General features: G+C 32.5%; 2 protein-coding genes across 4 annotated transcripts; one reads left to right on the top strand and one right to left on the bottom strand.

Moving 5' to 3' along the window:
- Nucleotides 1-1,612: 1,612 nt before the first annotated feature.
- Nucleotides 1,613-10,038, bottom strand: FucTB (alpha-(1,3)-fucosyltransferase 10). 2 transcript variants are annotated; one of them, XM_072538361.1, is made up of 6 exons: nt 9,629-10,038; nt 9,356-9,502; nt 8,532-8,751; nt 4,330-4,513; nt 3,496-3,673; nt 1,613-3,433 (listed from the first exon to the last, which is right to left on the bottom strand). In XM_072538361.1, the coding sequence occupies exons 1-6, from the start codon at nt 9,638-9,640 to the stop codon at nt 2,993-2,995; spliced, it is 1,182 nt and encodes a 393-aa protein (XP_072394462.1). In that variant the 5' UTR covers nt 9,641-10,038; the 3' UTR covers nt 1,613-2,992. The 2 variants fall into 2 exon arrangements, with proteins under 2 accessions (XP_072394462.1, XP_072394460.1); XM_072538359.1 differs by having other exon boundaries at nt 9,562-10,031.
- A 265-nt stretch (nt 10,039-10,303) lies between these two features.
- On the top strand, nt 10,304-19,588 carry Nap1 (Nucleosome assembly protein 1). 2 transcript variants are annotated; one of them, XM_072538362.1, is made up of 4 exons: nt 10,304-10,461; nt 16,302-16,536; nt 16,753-17,082; nt 18,833-19,588. In XM_072538362.1, the coding sequence occupies exons 2-4, from the start codon at nt 16,306-16,308 to the stop codon at nt 19,370-19,372; spliced, it is 1,101 nt and encodes a 366-aa protein (XP_072394463.1). In that variant the 5' UTR covers nt 10,304-10,461; nt 16,302-16,305; the 3' UTR covers nt 19,373-19,588. The 2 variants fall into 2 exon arrangements, with proteins under 2 accessions (XP_072394463.1, XP_072394464.1); XM_072538363.1 differs by lacking the exon at nt 10,304-10,461 and adding an exon at nt 10,543-10,678.
- Nucleotides 19,589-23,668: the final 4,080 nt, after the last annotated feature.

Raw genomic sequence — 23,668 nt, 5'->3', positions numbered from 1 at the left:
ATAAGTAACTTATTCCTGTCGACCGGATTTCTAGTAAACCTGTTACATTGTTATCTACACCTATAACAATCAGTACGTATTAGTTATCGTCTTCCATATTAATGTCCTCGTTTATAAAGGAGTGTTTTATCCTCTCCTATATATAGCGACATAACTTATTCCATTTAGTACTTAAAGACATTTATCTGGTAGTACCTTCAGTTTTTTATGCTTAAGTCTGATATTTAACAAAAAAATTAGAATATTCGAAGCCTTTTGACAGAATTGTACCGCTGTATTTTAATCGCACTCTCGTTTTCAATTAGGAGCAACCATTGGACTGTTTGAAATAATTTTTAGTACAGTAAACGCAACACAAATGCCGTTGTACGTCATTTTTCACGTCAGCAACAGCATCATAAACTTAGATAACAAATATCTATGACGTATGGCGAAAATTGTTTTGCGATTATAATTTATGCACCCGAAATATAAGTTTTCTTTTTAAATTTTTTGTACTTTATTTTCAATTTTATCCGTGTATAACTTGTGATAAAAAAACCTTAGCAAATTTATAGGCGATATGGAAGAAGTACTATTGTACTTCAAAGTACCTCCTAGGATCCACTAGAATCAGAACACTTGAAAAATAAAGAAGTCAAACTAGTTAGTATACTTACATAGATATTTGCAACTTTAGCCTTATGAAATATTGAAACTATCACCAGAATCTTCTAATAGAACAAATCTATAGTGGCTAGCTAAACTTTTGTCCAAAAATAATTCTAATACGGTCAATACTACGTTAGTAAGGACAAATGTGGTAATTTTAGGCAACTAGTAATATACAATGTATTACTGGTTGCCATAATGTTGTGCCGCACTTAAAATTATATATCCGAATTAGTGACGTTTGTACTTTGCGTTTCTGAAGTATCTGATTCTAGTAAAGAATATACTAATAAAAAAGTGTGATTTTTACCAAGGTCTATCAGCTTGCATGTACAGTTTGTTTTTGAATCATTTCAAAGTTTACATGTGCAATATTATATTATGACAGTCGGCAAGCTGAGAGATTTGTGATTTATTAAAATAATAATAAATGTACTATAACGTAGTGAGGTTACAAGTCATGTTTTAACAAAGAAAGAATTCACTTCAACTCCATTAAATAATTTTAATTAAATTATATACGTAAAACAATCAAGGGGCAAACAAACCGATGAAATAAAATGGCAAAAATAAAAGGACAAAAAAATGTCTAACTGCCATCAAGATATATACAATAATTTAGAAAAATGTTCACAATAAAGAAATTTTCTGTTGGGCTAATGTAGTGACATTTATGTGACGTCACTGTCAGTTTTTTAGGCCAATTCCGGATCTCTATGATTATAGCAAATAAAATGTAAATGACTTGTGACATCACTAATAATTTATTGGAGAAAAATGACCTAAAAGTGATTTGTAATTGATTTATTTCAACGGTGAATCCAAGTATGTAATTTAAATAATAAAGAATATATTTTATATCTTGTTTTGTTGATGTTTGGTAGTTTTTAGATCTGAAAGGGAATAAATAAGTGGGGATAATAGTCGGGTGTGTTTGACACTACAAACATAAAAGGCATGATATAACAAATATTTTTTTATTTTTTATTAAATTCCGAATAATAATATAAATAGTAGCTAAAAGGGACGAATTCTTACGATAAATATAAATCGGAAGCGTTATCACGCAGAATATACGAATCGCAGATGACACGGTCATATCAGTGGAACAAAAACAGACGTCTATCAAAAGAGTTTAAGACAACTTGATCGACTTGGTTTAAGATTTCGACGAGTGTTTTTTGGTATGTAAACAGTATTATACACATTGATTACTTGAAAACAGGTTTCGCAAAACTATTCTCTTTGTTCAACGCTACGCATCAACTCACATAGTGACCATTCATCATCACGTAGCGCTACAGCCCTGGGTGGGTCTTGGCTGACTGTACAACTTTTTTCCAATTTGTTCGGTCTTCCATCAACCTAGGGTCAAATGGAATGTTCATTTTCCGGAGATCTGCTTGGATGTTATCTCTCCATCGCATTCTGGGACGTCCGAGTGGACTTTTGCCTGTGGGAATCTCCTCCCATACCAGTTTTACAAGTCTCTCGTTATGCAGTCTGTGCACGTGGCCTGCCCATCTTAGTCGCGGTGATTTAATTTCTTGGAAAATATCGGCGTCATTGTAGAGTGCTTTTAATTCGATATTGGTTCTGATCTTATACTGGTTTGTGGTGATGTCATGGTGAAGTCCGAAAATTTTTCCTAAGTATTTTTCGTTCAAAGCGTCTGAGCTTTTCTTCGTTTGCTTTGGTCATGGTCCACGTTTCGCATCCGTATGTTATTACAGGTCTGACGATGGATTTATAGATTTTTATCTTTGAACATCTTGTAAGATTTTTTTTTGATAGTGACCATTGCACAGACGAAATTAGAGCAATTGGAATACGAATTTATCAAACATCCACCATATTTCCCAGTTTTAGCGCAATGTGACTATTTCATGGTCTAAAACATAAAAAATGGCTCGGAAGAAGATAATTTATAATGAATGATAAAATTATACATTTCTGAAAGTATAAAAAAGTTTTAAAAGCATCTTGCCTACTGAGCAAAAAATGGGTATATGTTGAAAAATAAGTGATAAAAATATTAAAAATCGCAGGTTTTCATACTTAGACTAGATTAAGGTCAAATCATCTTCAAATTAATACAGAAAACAGTCTCTTGTTCGCCGAAAGTGAACATGAGAACATTATTTATCGAGAAAAAAATTATAGAAGACATTTTAAAACAGATTGGTGGTGTGAAATTTGCAAGAAGATAGATTTAACCAACTTGAAACAGTGGTAGACGATGCCACGCTTGTGAGAATGGCAAGAAACGTTTTTTACTTATTACCTTTTCAATTAACCTCATATGCACTTTGTAACATCTAATAATCAGTTCTAAAATATTCTACAAATAACAGTTCCTATTGTAATATAGATTTTTCCATGTTTCTTCAAAAACCTCTTCACTAAACAACTCATTTTTGCCTACTAGCATATGTAATGCCTTAGACTGACACCTGCCTATATCCCAATGTTGATCCCACGTATTTTTTTCAGTATCTCTAGGAACTGGTTTGGGACAATCATAGACATTCATATTTCTTGTTTTAAAATTTCGGTTTTCGTGTATTTGTGTACAAACGTAACACTCAAACTCTGGTATAGGATGTTCTGTAAGGATTTCCTTCTTCAAGCGTTCATTACTGATTTTTCCTGAAAGTTTATGCTCCAAAAAGCTGGAATATAGTGTATCGTTTGCATTAACTTTTTTTATAAAATCAGCAAGTGATCCCATATCGCTAAAGTCATCTACCAAAATGGCTGACATTTCGTTGGGAAACCATTCCTAAAAAAAATTCAAAAATTTAATTGTTGAGTCACTAAATTTATACTGCCTTTTATACGTACTTTAATGTTAGTTGCTCCAAAATATATGGGTATGCTGCCCACTATTAGCGGCCTCCAAAATTTTTCAGATACATAATCTTTACATGCTGCATTTTCAAATGAAATTATGAATTTGTATTTTGATATAAATTCCATATACTTTTCGTTGTAAACATCCAAAGGATATAGCTCAGATAATCTAAAAAATACAAATTAATTTAAAACAGACTTTAATAAGCCTTTGCCTTTATGCTCCAGTTAAAATATATATTGACATTCGTATGAATATGTTATTTTGCACACTACCAAAAGCTTTTTTATAATCAATAAAGTGAACATAGACGGTTGTAACATCAGTTGCTATTGAGATTCGGGCATTAATTGTAACATGTGTTCCCCATATTGTTAAAATAAACAAAATAAAGTTCAGCTTGGAAATTGGTCTTTGTTAGACTAGGCGAGACGATTGGTCTTGTTAGGTATATATTAAAAAACACAGCTCTTTTCTGCCTGATTAAAATTCATCACGGGAAAATGGAACCGGAAATCAACAACAGAGTAACGAATATGACTAACCCACCTCATATTAATTTCAACCATATTAACTCATCCAGTCTTTCCTGTCCTTCATTAATAACCTTCTTTTTCTTCTTTTTTTCAATTTAATGAACAGTTTATCTTATATTTTCAACATTCAATTGCTATTACACTTCTCATAAAATCTTCTCAATACATATTCATAACATAACATAACATTTCACAAAACAATAGATAATTTCTTTTCAATTCACAATCTCTTAGTATATATTATTATATATTTATATAATATGGTATATGTAAAATTATCAATCTTACCCCAACGGAAAGTTCTTATTTTTTAAACAGCTGCCATAACTATCAATTTGAATATATTTGGATAGTTCCTTAACCAAATAATCCCTTCCTATAGGGGTATCACAGTCGGATTGTATATATAATACTGGAGAAATATCTTCTAACAATTTATTCTTATTCTTTAGGGAAATGAAATATCTTTTGTCTAAAAATGTGGAAATCGTTTTAGTTTTAGTGAAATAAAAAGAACAAAATATACAACAAAAAAATAAAAATCTACTATCGCTACTTCTGTAATCACCCTTTTCTTGGACTATTTCTTTACTTTTTGTTGGTTATATATTTGGTCCTATATTGTTACCATTTCTTCAAATCATTACCTCCATTTTCTCTATCAACTGAAAAAATCTGATACAACAGCCCTACTATCAGACACACATCCACAGCTAAATGGTTTTTCATAAAGACAAAGGACCGTGACACTTTTCTGAAAGGTAAACCGCGGTAAAAGTGGTTTCACATTGGCTGAAACTTTGCAGAGACAGAACAGCTTTGATCATGTTGATCAAAAGTTATCATTGTGCCAAGACACAGAAATCAATTGTTTCTGAGTTACAGAGGTTCAAAGTGTCGGTTTTTAGTCCTTTTGAATAATACATATTTATAAAATATACACAGTTTTAGTAAATACATACAACTGGCTTCAGGGAGTAATTTTGCATGAAAAATAATGACAGTTTTCTTATAAACGTATGCCCGCAAATGCTTTCTTTTCCGAGGCGTTGAAACTTTTCTAACGATTCAATATTTTTAAAGAAAAAAATGGCACACCACTGATTTTTGAAATTAAAAATAATTTTTGAATTCTTCATGTAAATTTTGTCAACCAATCTTTGTTCTTTTTTTCATATGAGGCAATGTTTTTATGCAAAAAAAAATCAAACATCTTAACGCATATTTTTCGTTCCTTTAATACATTCTCATAAACTATCTAATACAATAACATTAAACCAGAACAATAACAGAAGATACCACTAATATGATTTTAACAGGTAAGGTGTAATTTGTAAGGTGCAAAACATTTAATGCAAAGTTAAACGTTACGTTTTTAACACATTGTTGTTCCAAAAGAGTTATATCCTTCACAAAATAATTAATTGAATCGAATCTAAGATCTGAAAGTAAACTTCTATTTATGCTGATACGTCCAGGGTCCAGGAATCTTAACGGGCGTTTTGTACATTGTTAAATATACTTGTACTATTTTTCGTCTAACATTCAATGATGATATCTTATTATTTTTACTGTAAAGTTACAAGGCATTTTGAATTGCTGCATCGATAAGCCATCTAAAAATTGGCCAATACCACTTTTTGCCGCGAATTCCAATACGGTAAGTAGCTATACCCTGATCCATTAGGTCAGTCCTTCCATTTTAATTGTAAACAGCCACGCAATTTGGACGAGACACCATCATATGTTTTTTTTTTCTTTGGGGCAGTATCTTTTGACTGTCCATTCTGTCTGAACTCCGGCGCTTGTTGATGTTAAAGTAACAACTGAATTATCCATCCAACACACCAAAAAGACGCCGTCGTTTCTTTCAATAATTTGTTCATAGTTTCCACGTACTTTTTATTTTAAATCTTGTTTGCTAGTCAAAGGACACGTCTTTTCCCTGATTGTACCAATAGCCCCATAACCCAAATGTCGAAGGTATGCCAGCAAGTTTATCCAAGTAAATAAATTATCCATGTGTAAAATGTGTGGCATTGGTAATTCTTTTAGCATTAATACGAGCGGTACACATTTTCCAACCAAGTGGCCAATCTGTACGTTTTCAGGAGATTCGGTGCCCTGATAAAGATCAAAATTAACTAGATAATCATCCCTTGTATTTAACGACCACATCTTGTACCCAAAGCGTATCGGCTTGCCACGGATAAATTGTTTACATCCGTGGCGCCCGTAATATTTGATCATAGATTTGTCATCAGGTGCCTCCAATCACGCACCTCGATGTGCATCGCCCTTCCTTCTGGAACTTATAATTAAATTTAATTGGTTGAGAGATGAAAAAGTTTCATATAAAGGTTAATTTATCTTTAAATATGGGACATTTTCGGATCTCAAGTCAGTAGTGTCTAGTACATGGTTTTACCCGTGTAGGGTAGCTCCCTAGAGCACTTTGCTCGAAGGGCTCTGCAAACTTTCTAAGACTCTGAAGCTGAGTTTTTTTCTTCTTAGAAAGACTGTGTTTTATTTCCACCACCAATAAAACCATAAAGGCATTGCCTCTTCTAGACAATGCCACAATAAGAGCGTACCGGCTAACTACGCAATATTACACCATATTGCGCAATAGTTAGAAGTATTAATAAACATGTGAACTTGCACCAAGTTGCTAACACATTTTCATACGTTTATTAATTACACCGGAGACGACAGATTCATCGTATGATAAAGTCTGGACGGGCTGAAAATTGAACAAACACTTTTCCTTTAAGTGGTTCATTAGAGGTCGTAACTTCCAGGCCTTATCAGACTGATCTATTTGGGTGTTGTCGGCCAAATGAATGATTTTTTAAAATTAAAAAATGTCTCGCTTCATTGCTTCTGCTACAATTTTGTTATGGGTATAATCTTTCATGTCCCAGTAGAGACGTGTTGCTGGCAAATTATTATATCAGCTAAGTATAAGGATTCCGGAAAAAACAACGTATTTCTGAAGAACTTATTTCCATTCAGCTTCATTTTTAAAATTAACATAGCGTTGCGTTTGTTCTGCGAGGCATTCAAAAAATTTTTCATTAACAAATAATTCAACCGGCGACATATCTTTATACATAGAAAAACTGGTTGTTGCAAATTTTCAAGGCACGGCTTGAAGATCGCCTGAAATCCACTTGACTGATAATTTTTTTGGAGTCGATCGGAAATTCAATCCTTTTCTTCTTGAGAAATCGAAATTCTATCATTATTTAGCAATTTAATCTCAGCATGTTTTATTATTTTTTTAATAACAACCGCGCCTCTTATGAACAAAAGAAGAAAGGTTTTTTGACAAAAATTAAATGAAGAATAAAAAAATGATATTTAATTTGAAAACTCTCAGTGGCGTACCATTTTTGTCTTTAAAACAATTGAAATCATTACCCGTATACACGCCAATTATGAATATAAAATTCCTAATTGTATGTTAAAAAATGCGCAATAACCAACTCTTAAAACCAATAAAAAATTTCATATGCATATCTCAATCAGTTTCAGGACTATTATAAATAAATCCTCAATTTGTAAGGAAAATTTCAACACCCTGTATCTTGGTAAAAGAAAGCATTTGCGGGTTTATATTGCAAACTGTACCTATTGTTACGCTAAATATCACTCATCTTTAACCTGTAAACATTTTATTATTCAAGTATCTTCTCGTAGGTTCTGCGAGCCGCTAAAAAACCGGTCTTCGTTCCGTACCATTCGCGAAAGGTCAGTACAGGTCAACATCCGTCTCGAAGGGATTCCAGAACAACGGTTAATAAATATATTAAATAATAATAATAAATATATATAGAGGAATCTTCATTGTGTTAGGCAGTCTGAATAATAATATCGAGTCGAGTTTTGGAATGTAACGCGCGTATTGTCGGGAATATAAATTGTAATAAATGTTGTAAATAAATTATATAATTATAGTGTGAAATAAATTAGTGTAATATTGCACAAATAAAGACTTTAATAAACTAAGTGGTTTTAGAACATTTTTATGATAAATAAAGTTAATAAATTAGACTAATAAACTCAGTTCACTATTTCCTAAAACTCTGTAAATTTTACAATACAAATGTATTAGGTTACAAGGAATAAAAACGGACACTTTGAAGCTCTGTAACTCAGAAATAATTAGTTTCTGGGTCTTGAAGCACGGATAACTTTTAATCAGCCTAACCAAAGCTACCTCTCTGCAAAGTTTCAGCCAATTTAACTGAAACCACTTTTACTAGGAAAATTGCTGGAGCCTTGTGTATAAGGTGATGGTGTGTCTAATGAAATTTGGAGTGAAAAAATAAATTTTTGGACATAGTTGGCGGTGTTGTCCACTTTACAAGTAGTAGGTGCCCAAATATCACTGATTAACACACATTTCTCGATACATGTTTGTTAGTTAAAACATATTTAGTAGGTACACTGTGTGTATGTATATAATACCTTCATGGAGAATTTACCTATTAAATTGCTGACATTTTTTAAATACTGCAAGGTTATGGGAAGGTCACTGTGTTGGCTAAACGTAGAAGCAATGTCGAACAAGTCTTGTGTCTCCTTATACAAAAATGGTGCATAATTTTTTGGCGACTCCTCATGAAAAATAGCCCAAGGCACCTTATCATCTTTTGGTAATGGAAAATCATAATTTAAGATTTTACTTCCATAGAATAAAACTGCCTGAAAAGAAAAATATAATGTAATATAATAAGAATTAATTTTGTTCAAATATAGAATATATAGATTAATATCAGCACACAAAAACAGGAATAGAGTAGAATTAAGACAAAAAAGTAGTCAAATAAATCATGTTACACGAATTATTTACATAAATTTGAAATACGAAATAGAACATTGGGAGGTAGTTAAATAGACAAAAAACTAAAAAAAAAACTGTTGGTAAGGAAAGTTGTTGAAAACCCAAAAGGGAACAAAAGTTTAGAATTGAATAGTTAAAAATGTGTAATCCTGAAGGGTTATTAAATCAACTTACAACTAACTCAAATTATTAGTGTCTATACTAATGTCTTCTAATCTTACCTAACCTAACTTAACCTAAAAACTCAAATACTATAGATGGATCACGTACATTATCAGTCTATGATAAATAATGTGATTTAATGTTACTTAGCATGTATTTTTAGTTTTAAATTACCATTTGACATACATGTAGATATAAAAAATAAAGTTGACTCAGTAATCAGAAATATTCAGTATCACACAATATACATATATGGGCATTCTAGATATTCCATATAACTTCAAAATACAAAAAACAACTTACACCCAATCTATGATCACTAGCATATTCCCTTTTGCTACTTATTAAACATTTATATTCTTTCTTATTGCATTTAATCAATCTGTCTTGTTTTGGCATAAAAGGTGTCCACCACAACAGTATCTTCTTAGTACTGTCATAGCTGTATGCCTAAAATTATAGTTTTTTCTTAACTCAAGAATATACATAAATAGATAAAAAAAAATAACCTCATATATATAGTACAAAACCCCCAATGAACACAAAACATACGACAGCCTAATTAGAATTGATAACCTTATCCTGCATAGGTATATCAACATCTGTGGGCTTGTGGCTGATTAAATTTGACTAGTGATCTAATTTTAACATTCCAAATTTTTTATTGCACTCCGCACTTCCTAGACCAAACATGATACACATTCCACATTCCCCAAGTTCAAAGGCCTTGAGTCAGGTCATTTATTCTGATTAAAAAGATGATTCATTTAATATAAATGAATTTTTTGCGCGTGATTCATTTAAATATATACCACGTTTATGTTTGTATCAATTACATGAAAAACAAATAAAATTTGAAAAGCCATTTGTAAAATAAATTTTAAACTAATAAAAACGACAAAATTTTATTAAAGTACAAATTATTTTTAAAATTTTAAAACCGCGCCATTCTTCGCCATGTGTTTATGTCAATGTCACTGCTGTCAATTTTAATAGTATGTGCACTTGCCACATCGGTCAGCATTTAACAATTTTACCGAATTCAAAAAGTACGTCACTACGAATTTCATGTTAAATGAAGATTCCGATAAATAATTTGGGTATTAGTACTTTTATTCTCTAAATGAATTGTAACAAATACTAGCTGATAAGATTTGTCAAAAACAGATCATCAAATCATCATTGCTTACTTTGAAATTTAAATTTTCCTAAATATTTTTTGTCATAAATCTGGCACTGTTGTCGATCTACAGAAAACTGACACATGCGCGATGGCATCTATAAGACGAAGTTTTTGTTAAATTCAAGGACGAAAGTGGGGTCAATCCGAATTTTCTTTCTTCCATTTGCCGCCTTTGGTACTGGTGCAGCTTGGTTAAATTATCAAGCATTTCGGCTAAACAAAAAAGGTAAAAACTTAATTATATACTTACTTCATATTACTACAATATTTGCCACTATTTCATAGACAGTAGGCTTTACTAATGGCAGTAGTTTTGCAGGTTTTTTGAATTACGTCTAAGTTGATTGAATTTTGATTTGACATCTTAGTTTTCGGTTTAGTGCACGTGTACAGCAGAGTTTTTCGAGTTAACTACTTTCAAGCTCGATTTTTAACTTTAAAAAGTAAGATTTTTTAGTACATTATTTATATTTGCGTGCTGACGGATTTACTAAAGCCTGTTTGCTGATGTGTCCTTACAGTACCTATTTTACTAGAATACCAAACTCAAAATATATTTAAAGATGTATACAATGCTTTTGATTTCAGTTTAAAAAAAAATTAACTACTGTTTTTCACAAAGTATTCACATTGGCAGAGAAAAATGTCATCCTTCATAAGAAGTAAACATGTTGCGAAATTCTGCATTATGGTGATGTTCTCATCATATTTCTGACTGGTATATTATATCAAAGAATATAGACGTCTATATTCTTTGATTATATTTTAATAGTTACAGTTGTGGTACAAGGTTCTTTTTTTAATTCTGTTTCACATATTTTTGATTTTTACTGATATATCTGCCCAAATATTCAAAGTGTGTTTACATTTACACATAGTATATTTATATTCCTATATTTCCAAAAGTATTTTTGAAAATAATTGTAAATGTTTCTTTAAAATATGCATTTCCTAGTTCAAAAACATAGTTGTCAAACATGTTATCTAATTTTTGGGTTGTAGTTATGCAAAAACTGTAAAGTATAATAATCAAAAAAATTGTTAGACAGGATTTTGAAGTAAAATATATGGTGGGCATGATCTTTCATTTATTCTTTTCACTATACATTTTCTTTGTTACTGTCTCATTCCTTTTATGTAGTTCTTTACACTTTTTATAAAGGTTTGCTTGTGATCGTTCCTTGTAAGATATTCTAGATGATATCAAAGAAATGTTATTCAATATTTTCACTAGTTCTTCATCTAGATATTTATTCAATATCTGATAACCCCTTTTCCAAGCATTTAAAAGGTTCATCTTTTATGATATCTTTTAGAAATTTTTGATAACCATTCTAAAAATAAGTAATTTATCAACATAAATATAATTTTGGTTATATTTCACAATATATGCAATAATTCTTGAGTTTTCTTGAATTTGTCAATGTTTATCAAGGTAACCTATTTTTTTGTTACAATTCTGTAGACATCTAAAAAATATTTTTGAAATATACAGTATACCTATGGTTTTGGCTGTAAAGTGTTGTAGAAAATATGTGTCAATAAATTTCAAGAGAATAGTAGTTACACATTGTCAATCAAAGAGAAGGCATACTACGGCCAGGAACCTGTACAATAGAGAATTTGGACATTTCTAGAAATATATCTGAAAATTTTGAGCATCAATGTTACTAAGTGAATTTTTTGCTTTTTACTATCGATTACTTAGAAGAAAATTAAAAATAAATATATTGCCTTCTCTTCTTGTGATAAGCAATAAACCTTGTGTCACTTTGAAACAATTTATTTCCAGATTGTAAGTACAGATTTCTTCAGTGTATACTACACTGAAGGACATAGTTTTGGATAGTCTAAAACTTTTGGAAAATCTAATAATGGTAAGAACATTTTGTGGAATAATTCTGCAGATTGTTTCCTTTTTGCTGAATCCTCTCTTTAACTCTTTTCATCTTCATCATCAACTATTTGTATTTTCAAATTTAAATAATCAGTGATGTTAAATAATTTTAAATTTGGTGTTGAATATTTTCATATAATACTTTAATTACTTGTGTTATCATTTAACCCATTGTCTATAACATTTACCTGCCCAAGGTTGGTAAATGTAACAAGAAATCTTGAAGAATGAAGAAAATTAGTGGAGTTTTTGATCCAATATTGTTGAAATGAAGCTGACATAGATCATTGACACTTTTATAGACAATATTTAGTAGTTTCCCCTCTCTTGATGCTGTTGGATTTACTTTTATAATGCATTTTGACTAAAAGTGATAATATTAAGTTTTTACTAAAGTTAAAAACATGTTTTCAACATATGGGGTTACAAGCTTAGCTTTTACAATGAATAACGTTTATTTTTTTATTGTACTGCTTTTGGAGTAATAACCCAATCTGTTCACTCTGATTGAAAAACTTATTTCTAACCCAATCAAACTAAATTTGTCTTTAGTTTCCTTTAGTGGCATTGTTCAAAATAATTTTATCTGATGGGTTTCTAGTCCTGATGCAGTTTTCTTCTTTCGGCTTTCTTCTTTAATACTGTTGTCTTTAGTTCTTTGAGCAATAGTTGATGTATTATTCCAAGCTGCTTGTCGAATGTTATTGGTAATTTGTTCTCCAGTTCAATCCATTCTTAAGGGATTTTCAATGAGGCAGACAAGTAGTGGTAATCAGAAGTTAACCCAAACTGTTCCTTCATTTTTTAGTTGTGGTGGGTTTTCTTTCTGTAGGATAATCGTCTCTGATGGTAAGGAGAATAGGAAAATGATCTGAATTCATATCCAATGCTTCTTCCACGTGTTTATAGTTAGACGCAATGTCTTTTACGACATTAGAATAACATATCGAGACTTTTTTTACATAGTTGATATTTTGTGTCATTGTCAGTTTTATTTATATCAATGTTGTCTGTCTTTTTTTATTTGACATTTCTCTTTTGTATACCATCTTTATTGTTATCTCTAGAAATGTTTATATAATAAAATAATTATTATTCACATAATAAATATTAAAGAAAACAAACTAACAATTGGTAATTTAGTAAATATATGAATAAAAAATATCACACTATGTCTAGTGACCTTCACTTGTTTTATTCAAATTATAAAAATAGAAAATTATCAAGATTTAACAGATTAATGTGTTTTCATCAATTGTATTAAAAAGTGTAATATATTAGTTAGGCGGAGATTTTTTGAGATTGTAGATTAAATAAATGAAAATTGGGCAGATAGACACAGGTTGTCGCAAAAATATAAAATTCTTCATTCCGGAGATTAGTGTGTTTTGTTTAGCATTTTGTTTTATATTCTTTTATTTTCTTATTGATCTACTAGATATTTAATTCTTGTTTTACATCTCCATTTCTAGGTTTATTGAGGCTAGTAATGCCTTTTACTCTTCGGATAAATCTCAGTTGGCTATCTTGGACTCTAATTCCCTTTGTTTCATTACCAATCTTTCACATCTATATTGCACAGCAGGTGTGACCTGCTATATTGTGTTATAAGTTTTTGGAGCAGAACACATGGTCGAGTGAAAAATCAGCTTTGTTTCCCTTTACTATCATTCTTTGAATTTCTGGTTCTTTTGTTCCATCCGTGTTTAATGCAACTCCCAGATATGTGAAACTTCCTACAGTTTCAGTATCATCCACTAATTCAACTGTGCGTCTGTTTCCCCTAGCTCTTGCCTGTGTTAGGTTTTTTGTCTTTTGAATATTTATCTCTATTCCAGTCTCTTTTGCCTCTGTTTTTAATTGTGAATATATTTCTGCCGCTTCTTCCGTTCTGCGAGACATAATTCTGATGTCATCGGCAGAGGCAGCATTCTTTATTGATTTATTATAGACGGCCGTAAGCTCAGCGGCAAGATACTACCCTTCTTAGCCAGACCGCACGAGTTCGAATCTCGACACCAACAACGCCATTTTCATTTCTAAAAATTATACGAGCCGTTTACCGTTCTTCGGAGGGCACGTAAAGCCATAGGTCCCCCTGGGCTAGTGTACATCGACACCAGTTACTTGAAACAGGGTTAAAGATGCAATTGGTGCTGGAACTTTCCGAAAGGATCTCCCCAGCAAACATGCTATATGATATTATTATGTATTGGTTTATTTGTTAGATTAGCTCTTCTATAGTCAACTGTCTTATCACATGAGATGGATTGAATAGTGTCGGTGCCAGCCCATCTCCTGGCTTTAATACTTTGACTATTCAAAAGTTCTCAGTGAGCTCATTTTATATTCTGACAGTTACAGTTGACGAGTCTACTGTTGCTTTTACTAGTCAAATGTATTTTTGAGGGATGTTCTATGCAATATTTGATCTAACTTCTATCTATTAATTGAGTCATAGACCTGTTTGAAATCTATGAATATGTTGTGGATGTCAATTCGTGTTCCCATGATTTGTTTAGAATTTGTTTCACGGTAAATAGCTGGTTAGTTGTAGATTTTCCTTGTTGAAAACTGGTTGATATTCCCAGATATTTTCTGTTAATTTTTGGGAGTCGTTTGTTGAGTATGTAAGTAAAAACTTTGTATACTGTGCACAAGTGTGTTATGTCGCGAATTTTTATCATTCCATCTTGTTTATGAGCACATGCATTTGTCCTATTAGATGTTCGCCACCTAATTTATGTACAACTTCAGAAGGGACGTTGTCAATATCTGGAGCCTTGTTATTCCTTTGTGGTACTCGTATCGCTTTGTTTTACCTTTTCCGTCGTCGGGGGTTCTACCTTTTCGGTGTCTCCCTCCCCCCCCCCAAATATACTGCATTTCCATATTCCCTTTATTTTTTGATCCCAAAATAAAATGGATTGGAAATAGTTTTCCAGACTAATTTGATCACTCTTGGATCGCTGGTTATCTGCCCTTCTTAATTTCTGCATAGATTTGTTCGGGGTTTGTATTTTTCTCTTAAATTGCGTATTTATATGCTTCTTTTTCGTTGTTGTTTTGAAGATTTGCTTCCATTTTCTATATATTACCGTTTCCGTATTCTCTTGGCATCCAGCGTTGAGTCCATCAACTTTTCTGGCTGGTATGTGACATGGCTCTTTATGTATCTATACGATATTTTTTCCAGCGATTTTGCTAGAAATAAGAAACATCTTATTGGAATACAGACGATTTCATATCATAACATAGGTAGTGGATCTGAAATTTATGGGACAAGACAAGATTTATGGTTCAGTTGAGTTTCGAAACATACACAATAGTATTCCAGATAGAAGGGATAGATATCAATACAATTCTGACAGTCAAACAGTCCTGACGACACTCAGTTTCTTACAGTCTTTCAAAGCTCAACTATTTGAGTATACTTACTCCCGTTGAAAATGACTGGAGTAATGAACTGGTGGAGAAGGAGTAGGCATTCCACTAGTTTGCCTGTAAACCTTCTTCAGAATTGCTAAAGCTCAGAAAAGGGCACCCATTCATACATGAGTGTAAGTTAAATTTCCCGAAAAGTAGGGAAATGCACTGAGGCAGACTGAGGGGTTTATCAAGGGACATTCAGCCAAATTTACAGCAGATGTACTAAGTCAAATCTGAAAGTTTATTAAGATAACAGTGGATGGCTGACTGGACACTGTAGATTTTAAAAAAGCATTTGAGTCAAATGCCGATTCTGTCTAGAGGACAAGTTACGCGCCTTATGCCAGAGCGAATGTCTTGCAAGATTACAGTATCTAGAATCAGAAAATAAAAACCAGAAGTATCAGACTATATACAGAAACCACTATCAAGGCTGTTGAACCTCATCAGAAAGGCCAGACTATTGCCTCCCTATTTTCTATCTATCTTGTTTACTTGAATGATTGCGTCCTTGTTAATTATCTTTAAAGTGACCAAACATTGCCAATTCTTTGACTCTAGCCAACACTAATGGCTGATTTTTGTAGAATTTCTAAAAGCCCACTTTTTGTGTGTTTAGTCACTCCCACACAAGGTAATCAAAATGCAACTTAATTTGTCTACAATTTTTTGCTTTCTTTAAAACACAAATTTAAATAAAAAAGTCCTTTTGCTACTATTTCTATCATTTTTTATTTCAGAAACATGGCAACTGAAAACGAACAAGGAGATTGCCCTGACGATCTTGAATCTGTCGAAGAAGAGGAAGTTGATGGCTCCAAACAGCTGGACTTTCCTAACGTTTATGCTGCCCTTCAAAGTCAGAGGAATGCTGCGATGCTTGCACTCTTACCTACCTCAGTGAAGAGAAGAATTAAGGCTCTAAAGAGAATCCAATTGGAGGCAACTAATATTGAAGCTAAATTCTTCAAAGAGGTAAGAGAAGACTAACTTCTTATCAACTTTGCTTGACATTTTGTGTAAATAATTAAAATCAGATGTTGTAGGAGACCTGGAAAACTAAAGGTTCTTTTACATTTAAAGATAAACCATGCTTCTTATACTATTATATCTCTTCTGGCATCGGATTTGGATATATTTAGAAGCTGTAAGTGTTTTAACTTAGCCTAATTTAGTCCACAATTGTTTTAGGTACATAATCTAGAATGTAAATACCACAAGTTGTACCAGCCTCTTTACGAGAAAAGAAATACCATTGTGAGCGGCCAATACGAACCTACCGATGAAGAATCTCAGTGGTCGTCTGATGATGAGTCCGATCTTCCAGAAGCCATTAAAGAAAAAATTAATTTAGACGATTCTAAAAAAGAAACAGAACCTAAAGACGAAAAAGGCGTTCCTGATTTCTGGCTTACAATCTTCAGGAATGTCGGCCTACTGTCTGAAATGGTTCAACCTCACGATGTTCCAATACTCAAACATTTGACTGATATCAAGATTATCTGCAAAGAGGATCCAATGGTAAGTACTTTGACTAAAGCGAGGTTATATGAACTAACATTTTCCTGTTCATCGTTATTACTTTGGCTGTAACCTATCTTGTGTAGGTTATTTTATACCTATATTACCTCTTCAATGAATGTAAAGAAATTTTATTTTTTACATTTTTCGACTTTTATGAAACCAACTAGCCTGTATCCTGTGGGAAATTTCTGGGCCTAGTGTCCCATTTTCCGCTATGTAGGAGCGAAAGTATTTAAATTCTCCTACTCATCCTAGTTTTTCCTAGAGCAATTCAATGTTTCCATCTATTCCTGTTGTCCATCACGAATTTGTTAAATGATTCTAGTTCATGAGGCCATATTCTCCACCATATTGTGGTGTGGTGTATCTCCACTTTTTAGATCTTGTTTGTATGCATTTTTTGTTTTGAATTCTGCCACGAATCTGCTAATAATGGAGATAAAGAAGAGCCCATTGCTGGACCAAAGTTTTGTTTAACAGAAAATAAATTCAGTATGTAGCTCTATTATAGCTATTGCAATTCAGTCTTGATCTGGTCGTCAAGTCAATGTATCGTCCTTCCCTAGCTTGGTTTTTAGTATTTTTAAGTTTTGTTAAAGGCACATTTGTAAATAAGTGAGTTATGCCAAAACTATCCATAATGTTATTGAAATTTATCTCTGATAGTTTTTGTAGATCTTTTAGATCGAAGGGTACCCCCGTTAAGATAGGCAAAATGCCCTCACTCCCAGAATTCAATTTCTTTATGTTCTATGTGATTAAAAAAATGATATTCAGCACAATTTTAACCCCCTTCCCATATTTTTTGACATCGAGACAACTTGAATCAATGCGTCTACAATTCATATTCAAAAAATATATGGAAAAGATTTTCAGGCCTCAAAGAGGAAAATAAAACCATCGTTTATGCGAAAAACATGTTTTTGGGTTTTTGAAGATAGCACACCTGACGGAAAAATCTGGAAAAAATCAGAAATATAGTTTTTGATTAAATACACAAAATAGAGAAAAAAACTAGACTGCAGCCATCTCCAAAAAAAAAGTTATAGCTTTTTTCAAAAAAAAAAAAAATGCATTTTTAGTTTATGTACACTCAACCTATAGTCTATAAAAATATGTCTAAAAAATATACAAGTTCTGTAAAAGTGCTCAGACTTGTGTCTGCGATCTATCACAAAATATTTTAAAGACAAGAGATCGACTACTAACTACTACAACTAGACTGGAGCCTAGATACTAAAATATGTAGATTTCTGGAAATACCGTATCATTGTAAGACGTTGCTAATTACTGAGTGCCAAACGCAAGCCTGATGTGAGATATTTGTCATACTCATTCCGTGTCTTAAATGTTGCTATTTTACTTCTTCAACTTCTACTTGTCATAATTTAATAAAAACGTAACATAATGCTCTGTCACCGCAGCTTATTATACAAGAAACAAAAACTCGAGGACAATCGGTAACATTCGCCAAACGTCGCGCGGTCACAATACACCTCAGAAGCATGGAATATTTCGATCAGGATCCTAATCTTTTGCGATCGACTCCAGAAGCTGTCGCGATCGACTGTTTGGGCACCGCTGATGTAGAACGTAAAAAATGAAAAAAATTGAATTTTATAAGTGGGGCACATTGTCTATCTCAACTTTTAGATTTTATCGTGCATATACATTCAATATGAGTAATAATATTTTTATTACATGTGTTCTGTAAATTCATTTTTCAACATATATTTTACTTTTCCAGAAATTCATTCTTGAATTCCACTTCTCCACCAATGAATACTTTACTAATAACGTGCTCACGAAGGAATATGATATGAAATGCACACCAGAAGATGATGACCCGTTCAGCTTCGAAGGCCCCGAAATATTTAAGTGCGCCGGCTGCATAATAAATTGGAACAAGGGCAAAAACGTTACCGTCAAAACCGTCAAGAAGAAACAGAAGCATAAGAGCAGAGGCGTGATACGCACAATTACCAAAACTGTCCAAAATGATTCGTTCTTTAATTTCTTCAGCCCGCCAACAATTCCAGATGATGCAAAGGAGGACGAGGTAGATGAAGACTTAAGGAATTTGCTTACCACCGATTTTGAAATCGGTCATTATATTAGAGAAAGAATCGTTCCTCGAGCCGTTCTTTTCTTCACTGGAGAGGCGTGTGAAGACGAGGATGATTTCGAAGAAGAGGAGGAGGAGGACGACGAGGAAGATGATGGTGATTCAGATGATAAGGAGGTTGCAACAAAGGTTAACAAAGATCAGAATTGTAAACAGCAATAAGATATTCACCGCTGTGGCTTTAAATTCAATGTTATCATCAATCTTAACTTGGCTTTTTGATATAAATTATTAGTTTCTTCCTACGTTATGTAAAAAATTGTTAACAGTTTTAATTATAGAATCATGTTGAAGTGGCAGTTTTTGTAGCGTACCCAAATCTGTTATATTTCCAAAATTTGTTTTGTAAGGAGTATGTAAGTAAATCATTTCGTACTATTTTGTCTTTTTATTTAATATATAAAAGAAAATGAGGTAACGTGTACTATATTTCAAGACTTTCCTGTCAAGAAAAATAAACGAATATAAGAAAAAGAAGACCTATTGTACACAAATTGAGTTTCTCTTCATTGTTATTTATTTATTCTTCTATTGTTTAATATTATTGCTTTTAGTTTAATAAAGTTGCTCTACAAAAGATTTAAATGTTTCGTTCACTTCATAAGCCAAATCTTACTAATTTTGGGCTGAGAAAAACGAATATGATACGGAAATTATATTAGCTCTAGTTTTTATGGCATAGCATGTTATCTTTAAACATTGAGAGAGAATATTCACATATTCTTTTATATGGCAAACTAAATCCATTTTAATTGTCTGTGAAGGCTATGTTCCAAGCAGTCTTTTGCTTGTCTCTTGTGATTTAGTTTGCTCTACATACAAAACCAGTAGTAATCTGCAAGCACAGTTTCGTCCCAACAAACATTTTTGATTCCTGAAATGTCCTGATAGAATCTTTCTCAATGCTCACATCACTTAGCTCCGCAACTAGAGGGACATCTGAATTGTTGGAATTTGTCCAGCAATATGTCCACCTCCAAATTAAGCTAGTTTTTTCTTTTGTTACTCAAAAATTTACGAATAACCCCTACAAAAATAAGTTCTTGTAACTTTAGCTTCATTTACTGAGAGAAACTGACCTGGTCTATTATTTGCTATTACTTTTCTTAATAACATTTTTCATCAAAACCGGATTAATACATTTGTAAGGATTGAAGTATATTTTTTGATTTAAGAGGCTTTTCTGAGACACATCAAAATAATCTAGGGGACAAAAACAAAATGCGAGATTACAGAAGGATGTCAAATATTTTTAATAAAAAGTTATAAACAAATATGGTACAAACAAAAACAAAAATATGGTAACAAAAAAAACTAATTTGTTACCACTCAACTCCCCAACAAAGAAGTATTTAGGTTAAGTTAATACAGTGTATATGATCCACGGTTGTGGATTACTGTCCTACATCTGTAAGACAATCTCATGATAAGATGGTCAATGTCTTGCTGCGGTATTCTGTTCCACTTTATTAAAAGGCCCTCATACAGTTGCTCTCTTGTATTAAACGCAATATTTTGTTGTAAAATCTGTCTGCCCGATATGTCCCATACATGCTCAATTGGGTTTAAATCTGGCGGTTGTGCAGGCCATGGTAAAACCCCAATTTCATTTTTTTCGATTAATGTTCGCACAATCGAGGCTCATCTGTGAACAAAATAGAAGCCCACTCACGTCTAACCCAATTTGCGTGTTATTGTGCCCATTTAAGTCGATGAGCGCGATTTCCTCTGGATAGCATAGGTCTTCGAGCATTTAACCCTACTTCATGCAGTCACTTTCTAATGGTTTGGCCACTTAAAAATACCTAATGGGTCTCTTGCAGCCTCATTTGTAATTGTGATGCAGTTATAGTGCGATCTTGGAAAGCCTGCAACCTAATAACACGGTCTTCAATATGGTTGGTTATCCTTATACCGCCTATATGACGTTCAGCAACATCACCAGTTTATTGACACCTTAACCACAAACGATTAATGACACTTCTGTTCGTGTGGAGGACCTCAGTAACGTATCTTTGACTTCTGCCAACTTGAAGCATCCCGATAGCACGCCACTGCGTTTCGCGATTTAAATGATGTCTCTCCATTATTGGCAATTTGAAAACTAAATAAAAATCCACATAGACATCGAAAATCTTCTTCTTGTGCCACTCTTATCGGATATTGGAAATCATCAAGGCTATCCTGACCTTGTTTCGAAAATCAGGTACCAGTAAAAAAATATTTACTTATTAATACAAGTTTTGTTCAATTTTTTATAGTCATTCTTACCAGGATTACTGTCCTAGTTTCTACAATAAACAACAAAAAAGATTAAAAACATAAATTTATTTTTGTATTAGCAGCTAACATTGATTTAAAGCTATTAATATAAGTGTCCTCTAGATTATTTTGATGTGTGTATATTTAGACACGGTCTACATTAGTCACATATGGATGTGACACGTGAAGTCTTTCAACCACTGGTGAAAATTAATTGGGAATATTTGACTGCAAAATATTAAGAAAGATGTTTGGATCCATCCATTGTAGCGATGGTTCGTAGAGAATAAACGAATGAATTAGTGCAGAGCGCAGATATCGTTAGATTGGTAAAGTCACAAAGACTAAACTGGCTTGGCTACTTAGAAAGAATGCCAGATAATCGAGCTGTAAAGGTAATCCAGTATAAGCTAGGTGGACAAAAGTCATGTTCAAAACTAAAAGAATAAAATGGCTAAGTGGGAAGGAGGTATGTAACATTTTTTTCCTTTTGGGTTTTCATCATGGACGAAGGTGGTATGTGTTAAACTAGCACTGATACTAGCTCTCCCAGATGCTCTTCAAGGGTATTATCAAATTGATGAACAGGCATTGTTGCTGTAATAAAATGAAAGAACGAACTATGTTACAAAATAATTTTACAACTTCAAAGGAGGAGGTATGTAACATACTGTCTGATATTTATACATACTCTCTGATTTTTTAAAATAATAAATACCATCACATTTTAATTTGGTTAGAGGAGAAAATAATAATAGCTAGAAAGCAAACATGTGTATATAAACAAAGTAGTAATATAAAAACATATCTGCAAAATTTGATTTTGTTACATTACATGCCATTTTTATTTGAATAATATAAACAATACATCAAAACATGATACTCTATTTGTTTATGTCTGAGACATCCAACCGTTTAACCCTTTCGCTACGGGCCAAGTATCGGTTGCGCGTTGCTCATATACGGCGCCGGGAAAATTATGCACTTCGCGATAGAGACGGCCCCTCCGTAGTTTACATTCTTTATATTGAAGTGGTTGAATCGTTTTTCGTTTGTCGACATTTTGTTTATATTCGTTTTATCGTAGCAGTGGAATTTTTTTTTCGTAAAACTTGAAAAAACGGTGTTTAGAAAGTACGGCGCTAGGGTGAGTGATGTGCTGCCGTGTATGTACGGCATCAGTATGGTGTATTTGCGGATCGTAACGTAAATGAACGGTACTAGTAAACAAGATGGACAATGTAGAACGTACTATTACGATTATAGCTCTTCAAAGATGTAAATAATTAAAAATGTACGGTGACAGAACCTGAACGATGGAGATTAATTTGCGTAATAGTACGGCGCTAGCTCATCAAAGCTGCAAATAAAAATCGTACTTTTACGGCAACAGTATCGAAAGGGTTAAGTAATAGAGTCCAGAGTATAAAAAGTGAGTTGAAACACCCAAAAAACTGGTTGCCAGCAAACATTAAAAGAATATATTATATTAAGACGCATCATTTATTTTTATATTCAATTATAGATTAATGGGGAACAGAACAAGGGCAGTTTTAATGCAGATAAAGGGGTGGTAAAGTACATAAGTGTATAAAAAAAGTAGTCAGCATGTAATATTTAGCAATAAAAATAATTTGATTTCATGCATTATGTGTCAATGAATAATAATAGGACATTAAAATAGAATGAAATTATATGCAAAGTAAAAAGTTTGTATGTTTGCCCCAACATTTTATTATTTAAATAATAAATAGCTCAGTCTGGTTAAAAAAAAAGTCGAAAAATTTTTCGCAGATATCTGAAGCTTTTAGGACATAGGTGGGGGTTACTAGATGACGAATAGATGAAAAAGTACTCATATTTTTACCTTGAAAACTTTCTGGAGAGACGCTTCCTCAGTCTCATCCTCATCACTTCTTTAATACAGTTTATACATATTAGTGACACATGGGCGTTGCGTTTAATTTTTAACAGGTAGATATAAAACTTTCAATAAATTAATATTTTTTGACATAAATGCAGTTCATGAAGAGTAATCATGGTTGCTTGCATACTCAGTCAAAATTCCTCTCTAATGTGTCACATGTTTATTTAAAATAATTGAGTTGTAAGGCTGGCAGGAAAGATTGAAAAATATTTTATGACTGAATGTCATTCAATTAAATTTTTATAGGGAATAGAAAAAGACATTATAGG

The sequence above is a fragment of the Diabrotica undecimpunctata genome, chromosome 7 (genome assembly GCF_040954645.1).
Source record: "Diabrotica undecimpunctata isolate CICGRU chromosome 7, icDiaUnde3, whole genome shotgun sequence".
Classification (NCBI taxonomy): domain Eukaryota; kingdom Metazoa; phylum Arthropoda; class Insecta; order Coleoptera; family Chrysomelidae; genus Diabrotica; species Diabrotica undecimpunctata.
The sequence above is the reverse complement of the archived record's forward strand: the minus strand, read 5'-3'. Positions and strand labels throughout refer to the sequence as shown.